This window comes from Balaenoptera acutorostrata, unplaced genomic scaffold, assembly GCF_949987535.1.
Source record: "Balaenoptera acutorostrata unplaced genomic scaffold, mBalAcu1.1 scaffold_714, whole genome shotgun sequence".
Taxonomy (NCBI): Eukaryota; Metazoa; Chordata; class Mammalia; order Artiodactyla; family Balaenopteridae; genus Balaenoptera; species Balaenoptera acutorostrata.
The window spans coordinates 4324-20117 of record NW_026646350.1 but is presented as its reverse complement, the minus strand read 5'-3'; the positions used below and the strand labels follow the sequence as shown (position 1 = coordinate 20117).

At 49.1% G+C, this 15794-nt stretch overlaps 1 protein-coding gene across 1 annotated transcript; it reads left to right on the top strand.

Moving 5' to 3' along the window:
• The first annotated feature begins 3767 nt into the window (after window positions 1-3767).
• On the top strand, window positions 3768-6883 carry DUSP1 (dual specificity phosphatase 1). The gene is made up of 4 exons (XM_007190311.2): window positions 3768-4386; window positions 4663-4808; window positions 5175-5394; window positions 5824-6883. The coding sequence occupies exons 1-4, from the start codon at window positions 4020-4022 to the stop codon at window positions 6192-6194; spliced, it is 1104 nt and encodes a 367-aa protein (XP_007190373.1). The 5' UTR covers window positions 3768-4019; the 3' UTR covers window positions 6195-6883.
• The last annotated feature ends 8911 nt before the right edge of the window (window positions 6884-15794 follow it).

Genomic DNA, 15794 nt, shown 5'->3' with positions numbered 1-15794 from the left:
CTTGCAACAGGCGGGGAGCCCTTAACAGACTGCGGTTCCTACCTCGGGATGCCTGGGTCCCCCCCCCTCCATATCTCCATCGAACAGGCCCACGGTTTGGATCTGCATCTGATGATTACCAGCTGTGTGACCTGGGGCACATTCTCCTCTCTGAGCTGTTTCCTTGCCTATAAAATGGGGATGATAACCGCCTCACGGGATCATTGATTGGTTCCTGAGATGATACTTGTAATGCAGCTGGCACAGCGGCGAGGCTCCACAAACGGCCATTTCCATCCCCTTCTCTCTTCTTACACTTTTCAACAGTACCTTTAAGAAAATTCTTCCACCATGCTACAAATTGTGGACCTACTATGTGCCAGGCACTGTATCTAAGATAGTAGGGTGGGGAGGTCACAGATGAGAGAAGCACACCTCCTACCCTTAAGCAACTCAGGGAGGGTAAGATAAGGATCTAAGAGATGTTTACGTAATCAGAAAGTTCGGACAAAGTCCTCCAGGGCCCAGGTGCAGAAGTTGGAGAATCCAAAGAAGGCTTCCTGGGGATGCCACTTTCGGACTTGGAGCCCAGAGGAGATAGCACCCTGGCAGGGGGAGGGGCAGCAGTGTGAGCAAAGGTGTGGGGGTGGGAAAGGATGAGAAACACATGTCCAGGGGTTTGCCTAGAAAACAACAGAAGAGTCGGTGAGAGCAGTGAGGGTGGGGCCAGATGGAGGGGTGGAGCCTAGTGGTGGCTTTGGATTTGGTGGGACAGAGGGAGTTAGGAAGGGTACTGAGCAAAGGCAGGAACTGCCTGCCTTACAGCACTAGGGAGACAGTAAAAGGGCTGTGGATTCTGGAAGAGAACAGGAATGATGGGAGCCAACTCCCTCTCCTGAGAGCACCGCCTCCATATGTGACCGACACCAGGCCCTAGATGGATAGTATTCCCAGTTTACAGATGGGGAAATGGAGGCTCAGAAATGTTAAGCCACTTGCCCAAGGTCACAGAGCAGACAGTGAGCTAGGGCCACTTTCTGCCTGTCATCTGGGGGCGTGCCACTCTTTCCAAAGTCGACTTTGAGGGCAGAATTCAGACAGAGATTGTAGGGTCATATCAACCCCGGCTACACTGAGTCTTCCCACAGCCCCTAGGAGTACATGTTCTTATCTCCATTACAGGAAGGAGGGAGTGGGGGCTCAGGAGGGAAACAGACTTACTCAAGGCCACACATTAAGGGTGGGGAGTCCAGGCCAGGCGGTCCCACTGCCCCGCCCTGCCTCCAGGTTTATTTCTAAGTACATCTAAAATCAGGAAGAGCCCAGGTCGGAAAGGCCAGGTTCTCTCCCCAGAGTCAAAATCCCCTGATGCTCTTTTGTGCCCTTCTGCCCATCAGGACCACAATTCCAGCCCCTTGCTGCTTCTGCAGTCACCAGAGAACAGATTATGCTGGGCCTCTCTTTGGCTCCGTCTCCAGCCAGAAGTAGCATCTCTAGTTCCTGGACTGCGCGCCTGGGTGGCTACATCTTTACCACCAGCCCCTCTGACCTGTGCCACTGTGTGTTGATTGACCTCAAGGAGGGACCTTACCCTGAACTGGACCTCTGTACTAACCACACCTAGCTGCATCTTGTGGTGACCTTCTCCCCAGGTTCTGATGCCAGATGCTGAAACACACAGTGGCATGATGATATAAGCATTGCTCTGCTAGGAAGGGAAAAACCAAGAGACTTAGTGAATCATAACAAGAAGGGATGGGTAGGGCCTGGGTTCCTTACATCCATCATCTCTAACTTGGGCCTCAAACCATCCACAAAGTAGACAGTTGTAAACCCATTGTACAGATGTGAGCTTAGAGGCTCAGTGGGGGAAAAGATTCACCTGGAATCACCCAGCAGCAAAATGACAGCGTGGGGTTCAAGCTCTGCTCTTTCCAGATAGGGATAGAGAGGAAAACCCCTCAGAGCTCAGCAGACACCTGACTTTAGGGCCAGACTGTGCCACTTATCACTGTAATATTTGTATAAAAAAGTTTTCTTTTTAAAAAATGCGTAGGTATTAAAAACTGCTCTTGGTAAAAAACAACAAAACTTGGGACAGATCAAGTTCGCATGCTGTGAAAAGTCAGCAGCTGTAACATTTTATGATTCAACGCATAAAATATGTTGAGTTCCTCAGATGAATAAGTAGTATAAACAAACAAGTTTTTTCTTTCTTAAAAAAGATACAGGGAGGGCGTTGCCATTATCTGAGGACCTCTTTGCTGTCCTCAGCCAATGTTCATCTGAAGGTAGAAAACGCCCTTTAAAAGAAAAAAGCACTTAGCCTTTTACTTTTCTAGAATTTAGGCAGAAAGTTTGAGCATGTAAGAACACAGAAGCTAAGTGAGGCAAATGCAGAAGTTGCCTCTGATGATACAGTCCACAGATCAACCACCCGGGGTGGCAGTGAAACGCCCCCCTCCCCCGGAGGAGAGGGGAAGAAACCACAGAATGTTCCTGATTCGGCACCCCAGCACGGTGGTGCAATATTTATGTTTGTGTACCTAGCACTGTTGGTGCCGCTGCAGAGGGGTTCCGCCGCCCAGGGGGGCGTCACTAGAGCCCAGGACAAGGGTGACCGCGTGGGGTCTTCCCAAACGTTTGTCCAGGTCCTGGAAATCCTCTTAAAGCGCTGTAGGATTGGATTTCGAGTTCGGCCCATATTGATGGTGAGAAGCAGGGTGTGGGGGCTGCGCCCGGTCCCTGTTCCCCTTTGCAGCCCCCAAGCCCAGCGCTTAGTGGGCGCGCTCAATCAGTACATATTTGGGGCGTAAAGAGATGGAGCCGCTCAGTCTTAGGCAAATGTGACCAGAAACGTGTCTGGCGGCCCCTGGGGGGGCGCTGTCGAGCCGCGCTGGGGGTCGCCTCCCTAAACGCCGAACCCCGCAATCCACAACCGCACCTTGCGAGCCCTCACCCTGATTTCAGCCCCCTGACTTGCCCTCCATTGGCTCACAATCGTCTAGGGACTACACGACTAGGAATGAGATTCTTACGCTTGGTATTCGATTGGAAGGCGTTTTACTCGTTAAATGTACATTTTAAGTAACAGGAAAGTCTGGGCAACAGGAGAATATTTCCCCGAACACCTCCACCCCAACTCAGCCCGGTTGTTCTGGGATGGATTTGTCTTCAACCCTCATTTCAGGCTCCTCGCTGTTGCCCCACCCCCAGCAGTGTGATACTGGGCAAGTAAATCTCTTCTCCTTGGGAACCTGTTTCCTCGCCAACTGGGGACGAGGCAATGGGCGAAAGGGGCCCACGTGTATGCAAAAACAAAGGAAACCCCTTTCCGCTCCGGTGGGCGGCGGAGGGGGCGCTGGGAAGCGGCACGGTGGAGGGGGAGGGGAGACGGAGGCCGGTGGCAAACGGCCCGATCTCCCTGCCGTTCGCACCCGGGAGGTCAGTCCTCGCCTGGCAGAGCGCCCGCCCCCTCCCCTCCCCGCTGGGCCCGGAGAGCGGCGCGGGCCAGGTCCCCGGGGACGCGCCAGGCGCAGGCCGGATGGCCTGGCGGGGGCCTGAGCCGGAGCCAGAGCGCAGCCAGCAGACCCCACTCGGAGGCCGATGACGTCTTTGCCTTTGGCTCCTCCGGCGCCAAGCCCGGCAGGGCGGGTGACGTCACCGCACCGGTCACGTGACCGCTATTCAAACAAACAAACCCCCTCCCCCTGAGCGCGCGAGACCCGCCCCTCCCCGCCCCGCCTCGCCTGCCTGCCGAGAGGCCACATATAAACGCGCTCCCGCGGGTCAGGCTCACTGTGAAGGACGTCGGGGCTATAGGGACTAGGCGGACCGGCGGGACAGTTGGGAGAGCAGCAAGGAAACCGAGGTGGTCTAGAGTCCCGCACGACGAACCCTCGCCCAGTCCAAAGGCAGTTTGGGGTTTGGCGCAAAGAAAACCAGGGTCGGGCTTTTCCTCGAAAGCCGTCGCCCTACTTTTGGCTTCCCAGGACAAAGAGCCCAGGAGGACTTGCACGCTGGGGGCGCTGGGGCCGGCCATGGTCATGGAAGTGGGCTCCCTGGACGCCGGAGGCCTGCGGACGCTGCTGCGGGACCGCGCGGCGCAGTGCTTGCTGTTGGACTGTCGTTCCTTCTTCGCTTTCAACGCCGGCCACATCGTCGGCTCGGTCAACGTGCGCTTCAGCACCATTGTGCGGCGCCGGGCCAAGGGCGCCATGGGCCTGGAGCACATCGTGCCCAACGCCGAGCTGCGCGGCCGCCTGCTGGCCGGCGCCTACCACGCCGTGGTGCTGCTGGACGAGCGCAGCGCCGCCCTGGACTGCGCCAAGCGCGACGGCACCCTGTCTCTGGCCGCCGGAGCGCTCTGCCGCGAGGCGCGCGGCGCGCAAATCTTCTTGCTCAAAGGTACGCCGTCGGGGGTGCTCAGGGGCGGACCGCACGTCCCCCTGCCGCCTTGCCCGGGGACCCCGGGCCCTCAGCTCCTGGGGGGCTGCCCCACCTGGAGCGCTTGGACGCCTGAGTAGCATTGTGGGAACTTGTTGGCTTTGTTTGGCACTAGGAACAAAGACTCGCCTGGGCCTCTCCGGGGTAAACTTACAGCCCTAGTGGATGGGGGAGTTGTATGAAGGTGCCCTGTCTCGGCGGTACTAACAGAAAAAAAATGTCTCTTTTTATTGCCAGGAGGATATGAAGCTTTTTCTGCTTCCTGCCCGGAGCTGTGCAGCAAACAGTCGACCCCCATGGGGCTCAGCCTTCCCCTGAGTACTAGCATCCCCGACAGCGCCGAATCCGGGTGCAGTTCCTGCAGCACCCCACTCTACGACCAGGTTAGTAGGGAGGAGCCGTGCCAGAGGGGAGAAGGAACAGCTGGCAAAGGTGGAAGAGCAGCGCTAGTGAGAATATAGAAAGTGACATGCAGCTTTATTTATAACAGGGGACACGGGGATATTATTTATCCCATGGTTAAGTGGTATGATGGAGCTGGGTCTCTTAATTGTTGGCACTACAGAAATGAACTTGTTGGCCCTGCCTAGGCAAATGGGTTTAGTCCCCTATTTATTTATACTCTAACAGCAGTGCTGCAAAGTTCACCCAGTGTTGAAACTGACTTTTCCAGCAGGGAGTTTTTGTGGGTGTGGGCAGCACTGACATTGAATAAAGCTTGACAAGTGTTGGATATTTCTGGATTTCAGGGTGGCCCAGTGGAGATCCTGCCTTTTTTGTACCTGGGCAGTGCCTATCATGCTTCACGCAAGGACATGCTGGATGCCTTGGGCATCACTGCCTTGATCAACGTCTCAGCCAACTGTCCCAACCATTTTGAGGGTCACTACCAGTACAAGAGCATCCCTGTGGAGGACAACCACAAGGCCGACATCAGCTCCTGGTTCAACGAGGCAATTGACTTCATAGGTAAATGGAACAGATGCCTGGGACTTCTGCCTCACTCCTTCCGTTTTAGTCACTGAGCTTAAACTCTGTGGCAAGAACTTGAGTGACATACTTTTAAGCTTTCCTCTAGACATTAATGTCAGTCTGGTGTGGGTAGCATCTCTGAGAAATATAGATTCGATGTCCCATTTTACAGATTAGCAAACTGAATCTCAGAATGTTGAATTGATTTGTGCAATAGCAATCTGCTTAGTGGTGATGCCTTGTCTGGGTTTAAATCCCCTGCTGTTCTTTTCCACATTGCCTCCACAAACAGTGTCTGTGTGATGGCATGAGGTGATATTGACCATCTCTGGACAGGACACACATGACATTTCTTAGACACCCTATTCCTGGGGTTGGGGTTGTTCTCCTGGGCTCTCAAGTAACCAGCTGCCCTTTGTTTTCCAGATTCCATCAAGAACGCTGGTGGAAGGGTGTTCGTCCACTGCCAGGCGGGCATTTCCCGATCAGCCACCATCTGCCTCGCTTACCTCATGAGGACTAACCGAGTCAAGCTGGATGAGGCCTTTGAGTTTGTGAAGCAGAGGAGGAGCATCATCTCCCCCAACTTCAGCTTCATGGGCCAGTTGCTGCAGTTTGAGTCCCAGGTCCTGGCCCCGCACTGCTCGGCAGAGGCGGGGAGTCCCGCCATGGCTGTGCTCGACTGCGGCACTTCCACCACCACCGTCTTCAACTTCCCGGTCTCCATCCCTGTCCACCCCACGAACAGTGCATTGAGCTACCTTCAGAGCCCCATTACAACTTCTCCCAGCTGCTGAAAGGCCACAGGAGGTGATCTTCACAACCCACCAGGACTCCAGGCTCCTTCTTGAAAGGGGAAATGCAGTAACTCCAGGGAAGGGGGCTTGTGAGGGCTGGTCCTTATTTATTTAATTTCACCCGAGTTCCACTGGGTTCCTGAGTGGTCGTAGTGATGACTTAGCACCAAGACGTTTGCTGAACTCAGCAGGTTTCGGGACCAACATACAGTGGGTACATCAAGTCCCTCTGACAAAATGGGGCAGAAGAGAGAGGACTCAGTGTGTGAGTCGATTTCTTTTTGCTTGTCCCTGTTTTCTGAAGACACTTTCATGCTTGACATACCTACCAGTATTACCATTCCCGATGACACATATACATATGAGAATATACCTTATTTTATTTATTTTTGTGTAGGTGGTCCACCTTCACAAATGTCAGTGTCTACTCCTAGAAGAACCAAATACCTCAATTTTCTGTTGTGAGTACTGTAATATCCTGTAAATATAGCCTAAGCAGGTTTGTTTTCAGCACTGATGGAAAGCACCAGTGTTGGTTTTGTTTTGTTTTGTTTTTAAGTTGCCAACAGTTGTATGTTTGCTGATTATTTATGACCTGAAATAATATATTTCTTCTTCTAAGAAGACATTTTGTTACGTAAGGATGACTTTTTTATACAACAGAATAAATTATGGCATTTCTATTGAAATCTTGATGCTTTATTTCTTGGGCAGCCCCACTGATCCCTCTCCCATCACTGAAATAGGGGAGAACAAGGTCCTCCAGAATGTGTTGGCATCTGATCCCATACTCTTTGGTGGCCCCTCAGTCCCTCAAGATGGCTGGGTTGCAAGGATGGTAGAGAAGTGTGATCAATCATAAAAAAACAAACAAAAAACATAGGTGCTGGAGCTGAGCTCTTGGTATTGGATTCAAGTGTCCACCTATGTATCTTCCCATCATGTCTCCCTCAAGTGTCCCCAGAGCCAAAACTAGGAAGAAGTGGCCATTTACTTGGTTGCTTTTTCCATTTAATACCTTCCCCAGGATAACAAAAAGCCTCCCATCCCTCTCTGATCTCTGCTGAAGTGATGAGGATGATAGTTTTTCAACACATTTGCTATAAATGTGTTTCTACTATCTGCAAGGCAGGGTGTGCTAACTGACCCTAGAACAACTCAGCAAGATCTGCAAATGAAGATGGTGAGACCCAACATAGCTAAGTGGCACAAGTGGGGGAATTGGGCCCTACGTCTGTTTTGTTTCCTAATTCTATGTGCTTTGTGCTTTATCATTTGCTTCTCATGTGTGCTTTTTTTTTTGCCTTTGAAAAGACCTTTATTTTTTGTGAAAAGAATACCAAGCACTATAAGCAAATACAGTGTAGACAAATCACCAGAAATCCCCACCCCCAACCTGACCATTATTGTTTTGGAGCACATCCCCTAGGCATCTCTGCACATGTACACAGCATTTTTGGTGGCTGCCTCCTTCAGGTCACTTGCTGCCCTGATTTCATAATTTTGTTGAAGAAGATAGACAATTAAATCTGACTTGCTCTAGGGCAATATTCTCGATTTTCACTCTGTCTTGCCAAACAGGGCAAAGCAGAGAAGGTGTAATTGACTACCAACCCATAATCCAGTCTTTAATGTTGAACTAAATAACAGTGAAGCTCTTGGGTTGCTGGTCCCTTAGCCCCTGCACTCCTTTACTTGTTTCTGGACAAAGTGCTGTAGGAAGCAGAAGAGCGAAAATCTTACTTTACTTTTCCAGGGGTGCTCTGAGTAGTGGTCCTGGTCCAGCCCCATCGTTCAAGGCCTTGACCTTTCTGCACTGGTTCACCATGCACCACCTGACTCCTAGGGCCTGGAAGATCCCTGTGTTCCATGTTCTAAGAACTTACCCTGGGCTGGCAAGTTCATTTCCTCGGCTGGGCTTCCAATTACAAGTGTGTTCACGCCTTTCAAAACAAACCATACCCAGTGTTTTTATCAAACCCTAGAAATCTACTATTGCAAATATCTCCCTTCGTGGAAATGTACCAGCGACTTCGAGTCCGTGGCAGATGCCATGGCTGACATCCCCGTGGGCTCAGGCCATCACTTTCTGCTTGGCAGACACTGGCTGAACCAACATTAATCTCCACTGTGATCCACACAGTGGAAAAATACAGTGGCTGCCTAAGGGAGCCGCCAGTGAAAACAATTCACTCACTTCTCCCAGCACAAGCTACTTAACCTCCTGCCAGCCCTGGAGAGCCAGGGTGATAACCCCTCCTCCCCATGCATCCGATTCCTGGTCTCAGGCCCTCCAGAAGATGTCAGTTTTGGCCTGAGACTGCTTTTCTTAGGAAGGAAAAAAAGTGTCTAAGATGAGAAGAAAGATGCTTAAACTATTAAAACGTTGTTTCTCAGCTGGGAGATTGACATAGGCACAACTCGATCATTTAATACTGATAATGTAATAACAGCTGTCAATTTTAGAGTTAACGCCTTGTGCCAGCCACTGTGCTAAGTGCTTTCCAGATGATCGAATTTAACTTTTAAAGCAACATGCATTTTACAGAGGAAGAAACTGAGGCTCAGAGAGGTGAAGTGACAACCCTCTAACTGTAGCTCAAGGTCATACAGCAGGTAAACGGCACTGCAGAGTTGGGAACATGGGTCTGTAAGAAGACTGGGGAAGAAAGCCCTAGTTCAGTCCAAAAGACAGCTCGTGGGAGTGAGGAAAAGATGAGCTTTGTAGCTAACCAGACATCACCATGGTTTTACCCCATAATATCAAAGTGGAAAAGCCATTTATCCCTTTGGGCCTCAGTTTCCTCATCTGTAAAATGAAGATAATAAAACCTACTTCACTTGTGAGGAGGAAATGTGCTCATGAATGTAGAAGTGCCTGGCAGGTTGTGGGCCCTGGAGAAACATTCAGATCCCTTTCCCCTCTCCTAATGACCTCTAGCGGTTCTTTGGTCTCAGTTTTCCCACCCATAAAATGACCAGCTTGCAGTGGATCTAATGGGTAAGCTTCCTCCCAGCCCTCTAATTCTAGTACGTAGAATATGCATCAATGCATACTTTATGCTTTTTGGTGGTTTCCAGACACCCATTATTCCATTAGGAGACTACCAACCCCAAATGCTTCCACTGCATCTTCTCCTTTCCTTGGAATTTTGCAAATCGCAGCCAATTTGCCTTGAACTTGCAGCCTCCGGCCTCCATTTCCCTCCCTCCCTCCCCTGGCCCCTGGTGGATGACATCATTGTGTGTATACCTTTAAGATTATATAAATCTGTGATCATACAGTAGCCTCCATCCCCATGGAGACGCGGAGGAGTTTCCCTTTTGTGAGGAAAGCTGTCATGTCACTTCCTGCTGCTGACAAATCAGTTTAGGAGATTAAAATAAAGGGGGGGGGTGCGGGGTGCGGGAGGCAGCCTCTGAGAACTGCAGGCTCGGTGGTTTCTGGTTGCCATACACAGAGACAAACAAAGCCGAGGCCGCGCAGGCCGAGCTCAGGTTTCCCACACCTCAACGGGCGGATCCAGGTCACCCGGCGCTATTTTTCTCCGCAGGCTGCATTCTGGGGAGCAGGTGGGAGGGCTGACCACTTACGGGGACTTTCCTGGGGCTCTGCACTGAAAGCCTGTTGGAGAACAGCCTCTGGGTCCAGCCAAGCCTCTGCTCCCCTTTATCGGCTCAGGAGGTGTCCTCATCCTTCGGAGAACAAAGTGTATGCCGGTTGCTAGCGCCACAGTGCACACAACTGTGCTCTGCTAAGGGAAATACGGTAGAACCACCTTTTTCTTGACTGTGGCTTTTTAGGCTAAGCATCAGTCCATTCATTCGATCATTCATTCATTCAACAAATATTTATTGACTCTCTATAGGCCCAGGGATGCTTTGGTGTTAGACAAAGTTCCTATTTTTTTTTTTTTTTTTACTTTTTTTTCAAAGTTCCTATTCTCAAGTAGCTAACAATGGTGCTGTTGGGGTGTGTAAATAAATAATTAAGAAATAAGATAAGAATGAAGGCTCTGAAGGTGAGATATTAAAGGGGGGGGTCCTTTAGATTTTGGTGATCAGGGAGGCCTCTCTGATGGGGTGACTGGAGAAGCTAAGACCTGAGTGATACAACCCAGTTGCCTATTTGAGAGGTAAGCTGGGAAGAGGGTTCCAGGCCAGGAGGGCACTAAAGACTTGAGGTTTGAGAGGGATCTTTGTGGACTGGTAGAGCACTTGACTTGGAGCCAGCTAGACCTGAGTTCAAGACCTGCTTCTGCCACTTGTTAGCTCTGTGACTTACTGTAGGTAAGTTACCAAACTCTAAGCCTCAGTTTCCCCATCTGTAATATGGGCCAATAACCTCTGACCTTCAAAGGCTTTTAAAGAATTAAATGAAAGGCAGTCACTCTGGGCTCATCAGAGAGGCTTGGGAAAGGCTCATTGTCCTCTGGTGACTCAGCTGGTCCCCATTCTGCCACTTGAGCAGCAGCACCCCTCCCCAGAGTGTCCTGGTGAAAGGAAACAGGGAGAAGTGAGTTGTCTTGCCCCATCTCTGGGCCCCAGGACTTATCCCAAGGGTTAGGGAGCAGCAGGTACTTACATATGTCTTCTGAATAAAGGAGTGAGTGACCATCCCCTAGAAAGTGCTCAGTAGATGTTCGAATAATACCACCAAAATTCTGGGACTTTGTTCCAAATGCCTCAACAAGTAATAACTGTATGCCCTTGGGTAGATTACTTCTCCACTCAAAGCCTCAGTTTTCATACCTCTAAAAAGGGAGTGGTGAAAGTATTTGCTTTACATGGTAGTTGTTAATATTAAATGAAATAACGTACACAAAATATTTTGCACAGTACTCAACACACAAGAAACAATAAGCATTAACCATTTTAACCATAATTATTATCATCACCACTACCACCACCACCATCATCATCATAAAGGAAAGATTTAAAAAAGGAAACAAATTTTAATCTTCAGCCCAGACCTCTCCCCTAACTGCAGACTTGTATATCCAATAACCTCCTTGACATAGCCATTTCTTTGTCAAATAGACTTCCAAATTTGGCAATTCCAAAGATAAACCTTTGATTTACCCCCAAACCAGCTCCATCTGTGCTCTTCCAATCTTGGTTAATGGCAACTTCATTCTTCCCTTAGCTCAGGTCAAAAACTTTGGAGCCATCCTTGACTCCTCTCATTTTCTCATAACCTGTATTTGATTCATCAGCAAATTGAGACAGGTCCATTTTCAAAACATAACCGTTTTCAAAATAGACCCACTTCTCATCACTTCCAAAACCACCTCTCTGGTCCAGCCACCATCAGAAGTTGCCTATGTTACCGCAGTAGCCTCAGGACTGTTCTTGTTTCTGCACTGTCCCTCTCAGTCTATTGGCCACCAAAAGCCAAAGCTATCCTTTTAGTGTTGCCTATAGTACACACCTTTGATGACAAATTCAGCTTTTGCTTCCCTACAAATATTTTAATTTACTTTCAGTACTGAAAAATGTTTTCACTGGGCAAAGAATTCCAGTTTCAACCTTATTTCTTTAACCATTTTGAAGACATATTCCATTGTCTTCTCAATTTTGTAGTGTCTTTTGAGAAGTCAGCTTACTAACTTAGTGTTGTCCCTCTGAGGGTAATCTGTCTTTTTTCCCTGGTTGCTTTGGATTTTCTCTTTCTCTCTCTCTCTCTTTTTTTAAAATTAATTTATTTTAAAAATTAAAAAAAAACATCTTTATTGGAGTATAATTGCTTTACAATCTTTTTTTTAAGCAGTTTTATTATAATGTCTCTGTAGTTTTCTTCCTATTTACCTGGCTTACGATTTGTGTTTTTTTCAAATCTGTGGCTTGATGTCTTTCATTAGTCTTGGAAAATTCTGTTATTATTTCTCCATTTTGATACTTTCATGTATAAAACATAGCTATTTTAATGTCTGTGACCAATAACTATATGGATTCTCTTGTGTTTATATCTATGGTTTCTTTTGATATTTGTAAAATCATGTTTTATTCCCTCATATGCCTGGTTATTTTGATTGAGTGACAGGCACTGTGTATGAAAAATTTTAGAGATTATTTAAGGTAGTTTTACCCTCTTCTCAACAGGGTTCACTTTGTTCTAGGTGGCTTGGAGGTCTAGGAATCCCAGATCACCTTAACCCAACCAGAGACAAGAGATGGCTTGAGAGGACTTGAAGCTGAGCTTTAGACCCTGTGATGACTGCTTCAGTCTTCTTCCAAAGGTGTATTCGTTAGTAGTTGCAACTAAAAGTTTGGGGATTTTCCAAGCCCCCCAGCCTGTATTACTTTTTGGGGTAATATACGAGAAAGCCTAGGCATATACCAGATTCCTTCCTGGTGTGCCCTGAACTCTAGTATTTGTCCCATTATACTCATGAGTCTGTTAAAAGCTCTGCTCAAGTCATTAGCCGTTCAGCTTCTCATTTCAGAATTGGCAGATAGCCCTTCGGGGAAAAGAGGCACCCAATGCTATGCTCATCCCTCTGGGTTTTCCTCTTCCAGCTCTTGATCCCACAATTCCTCACTGCCCTTTTACCACTTGAACGTCTTCAAACTGAAATGTTAAAAAATATTCTGTCCAACTTTTCTAGTCCTCAGCAGTAGAGTGGTTCTGGATGATGTGGTCTGCCATGACTGGAAGGGAGTTAGACTTTTAAAAACCCAGAGTGAAACTTCTAACGCATGAGGTTTCTTTTTCTCCTCTACCCCAACCCTCCATGGCACCTACCTCACTCATAATCAAAGGCCAAGTCATTACAAAGGCTACAAGACCTGACATGACTTGTCTGGCTGATACATCTCTGACCACATCTTCTGCCACTCTTCCCTTTCACTCATCTCTTCCAGACAAGCTGGCCTCATTGATCTTCCTAGCATAGGCAGAGTTCACTCTTGCTTCAGGGACCCGTTCTCTTCCCTCCGCCCAGACCAATCTCCCTTTAGATCTCTGCAAGTCTGCTTCCTTCATTTCCTTCAGCTCTCAGTTCAAAAGTCATCTCTTCAATGGGCCATTTCCTGACCACCACCCCATTTAAACTAGAGCCACCCTGCCCCAACCCTGGCCACCCCATATCCCTTTCTCTGCTTCATTTCTCAACAGAGCACTTATCACCGCCTAATACGTACTTATTTGTGTATGGTCTATCTCCCCACTAGAACGGAAGGCCTTGAGGGTAAGGACCTTGTCTGTCTTGTTCACTGTGAGATCTCCTGCCCTTAGAACAGTGCCTGGCATGTAGTGAGCACTCAATAAATGTGATGCATAAATGAGAGAACTCTGAAGGCTCTGGACAATTCCTCTCCTTTCTGGGTGGGTCCTGGGCTCCAGCTAGGGGGAAGTGATTCTTTTCTGCTCAGCCAACCTCTTTCCCTTCCACATGAGGCAATTTCCCTTGGAGACTTTCCAGTAACACACAGTGGTGTGCAAATGAAATAAAGCATATAAAAGCACTTTGTAATCAGGAAATAACATGACGGTCCTGGCTATCCAAAACCTGCTTATCCTGGGGCTCCGTTCTTGGGATCAGGGCTGTGACTCTGGAAGGACAACAGTGGGAAAAGCTCCTCAGGGGCTCCGTTCTGAGCCCCATCCTCCCACACTTTCCCCCTCCTTTCCTCCCTCCCATCCAAAGAGAATTCCCCATGGCGTGTGCCTCTAATTAGGAGAATGGGGCAGTGGGTGATTCATGGGGAAGTCTGTAGGGCTGCTTGGGGCTTATGACTCACAGCTTCTCGTCTAATAGGAGGGTCAGATCTCCATACTGAATCTCCTGGAAATGTCCTTTGTCAAGGGCTCCAGTGACCACTGGGGATTCTCTCCCACAGAGCTCTCAACAGCACCTTCCTGGCACTTGTCACTCTGTTTAGTTGTCTGTTGCTCAATAAGTACATATAGAAGGAACAAAGGAAGGGAGGCCAGCAGTGAGAGCGGGAAGGAGGGGAGGAGGGGAAGAGGACATCCGACTCCTTGACCAGACTGTGAGCCACTAAGGGCAGGATCGTGCCCTTTTCTGTGTCCCAACGTAAGGCTTGGCTTATAGTTGGGGAAGTAATGGTTGAGTAAATGAAGGAATATTTGGGGATCTTGAGGGGCCTCATTCGAGGGTATTGCCAGCCTGATAGAGCCTCATGGCAGTGGCAGGTGGGGGGCTGGGGCTTGGTATTTATTGTGGATGACACTGTAGAGGCTAAGGCAGATGGTACTGGCTGACATAAAAGCAGTCCAGTCATAAAAGCAGGCCCTTCTGAGCTCTAACTGGTGCCAGGCCCTGCACTGGACACTGGACGCACAGGAATGGAGAAGATACGATCCCTGACCTTGGGCTCTCCCAGCAAATGGTGGAGACTGATGGCTTGACCCAGGATTTTAGTGCAGTGGTCTGGGAGCTGGTTGCAAGGTGTGGACAGGACAAGGGAGTGGGGAGATGCAGGGAGGATTGGGTAGAGGGGAGAAAAAGAAGAAAAGGCTTTCTGCAGGGGGTGACTCTAGAGCCCCGGAATTCTGGGGACGCGGCACAGAAAGGACTCCTGTCCTCAGCGGGGTGAGGAATGGTCTGAAGCCAATTTATTGTTGTTTACTAGATTTTATGGAAGGAAGAAGGGCCCTAGGACTTGTCCCAGGCCCAAACTACTTGCCCTAGAAGTGAATTCTCAAGAACCCTCACGAGAGTCCCCACGCCTGTCCTGCTCTTACGCAAAATGGACCAGAGCCCCGCGCCCCCTATGGTGGGCATCTCAAAGAGTGGGCTCTGTGGGGCACTGAGTGAGGCCAAGGACATGACCCTCAGGGAAGAAAGACTGAAAAGCACTAGCTTGGACCCTGGCTTCCTCTCCATATTCTCATTGGATGAATTGTTTAGGCTGTTCTCACCATGGACCTGAAAACTGCAGAGAGTACAGTGTCCCAAGAAGATGAGATAACACGATTATGACTACCTTGTCCCTACGGCCCAGAGTCAGCCATTCAGGCTCCCACTCACATTGACTTTGGACATGACAGGGCACAGCATTCCACCCTGGTTATTCTACTATGAGCTGCTTCTCTGGTGTGAAGGGCCCTGCAGCCCTTGAAGAGGCAAGACCTGAGTTTCACTTGGGCCATTGCTCATCCTACTATAAGGTCTATAAGAGACTGGGGACAACTTTATTTCTGATATCTCTGGCCAGAGCTAGTGCCCAATATAGCCATGATAGCTCAGGGTCAGAGAAGAAAGATAAAGGAAGTCTCATTTATTGAGCTCCTACTATGACTATTGCTTTCCGTATGTGGTTTATTTAATGCTCTCATCTGGCCTCTTCATCAGGGCTTATTATTATTGCCATGTCACAAGGAGTAGTAACTGAGGCCTGGAAAAGTAGGGGATTTGCTTAGAGCCACAAGTTGGGCTGAACTCAGTGTCCAAGGCCCAAGTCCGGCAAGGTCTTTCCACTGCACCAAGCAAGATAAGGGTGAGCCCTGCCCTCATTCTGGGGCCCACCATCGCTCTTTAAGTTTGGGGAAGGTGGAAAGTACTGATGATGACTACTAGATGAGGGTCCCCACGCCCCCAGGGCTCCTGGGAAGGGGCTTTATGTATCCTTGTA

What these genes read in the sequence shown, in the direction of transcription:
- DUSP1 (XM_007190311.2), top strand. Translation starts at nt 4,020, where the DNA reads ATGGTCATGGAAGTGGGCTCCCTGGACGCCGGAGGCCTGCGGACGCTG. An exon ending in GCACCCCACTCTACGACCAG is followed by an intron (nt 4,809 to 5,174) that starts GTTAGTAGGGAG and finishes TCTGGATTTCAG; the next exon opens with GGTGGCCCAGTGGAGATCCT. An exon ending in CGAGGCAATTGACTTCATAG is followed by an intron (nt 5,395 to 5,823) that starts GTAAATGGAACA and finishes TTTGTTTTCCAG; the next exon opens with ATTCCATCAAGAACGCTGGT.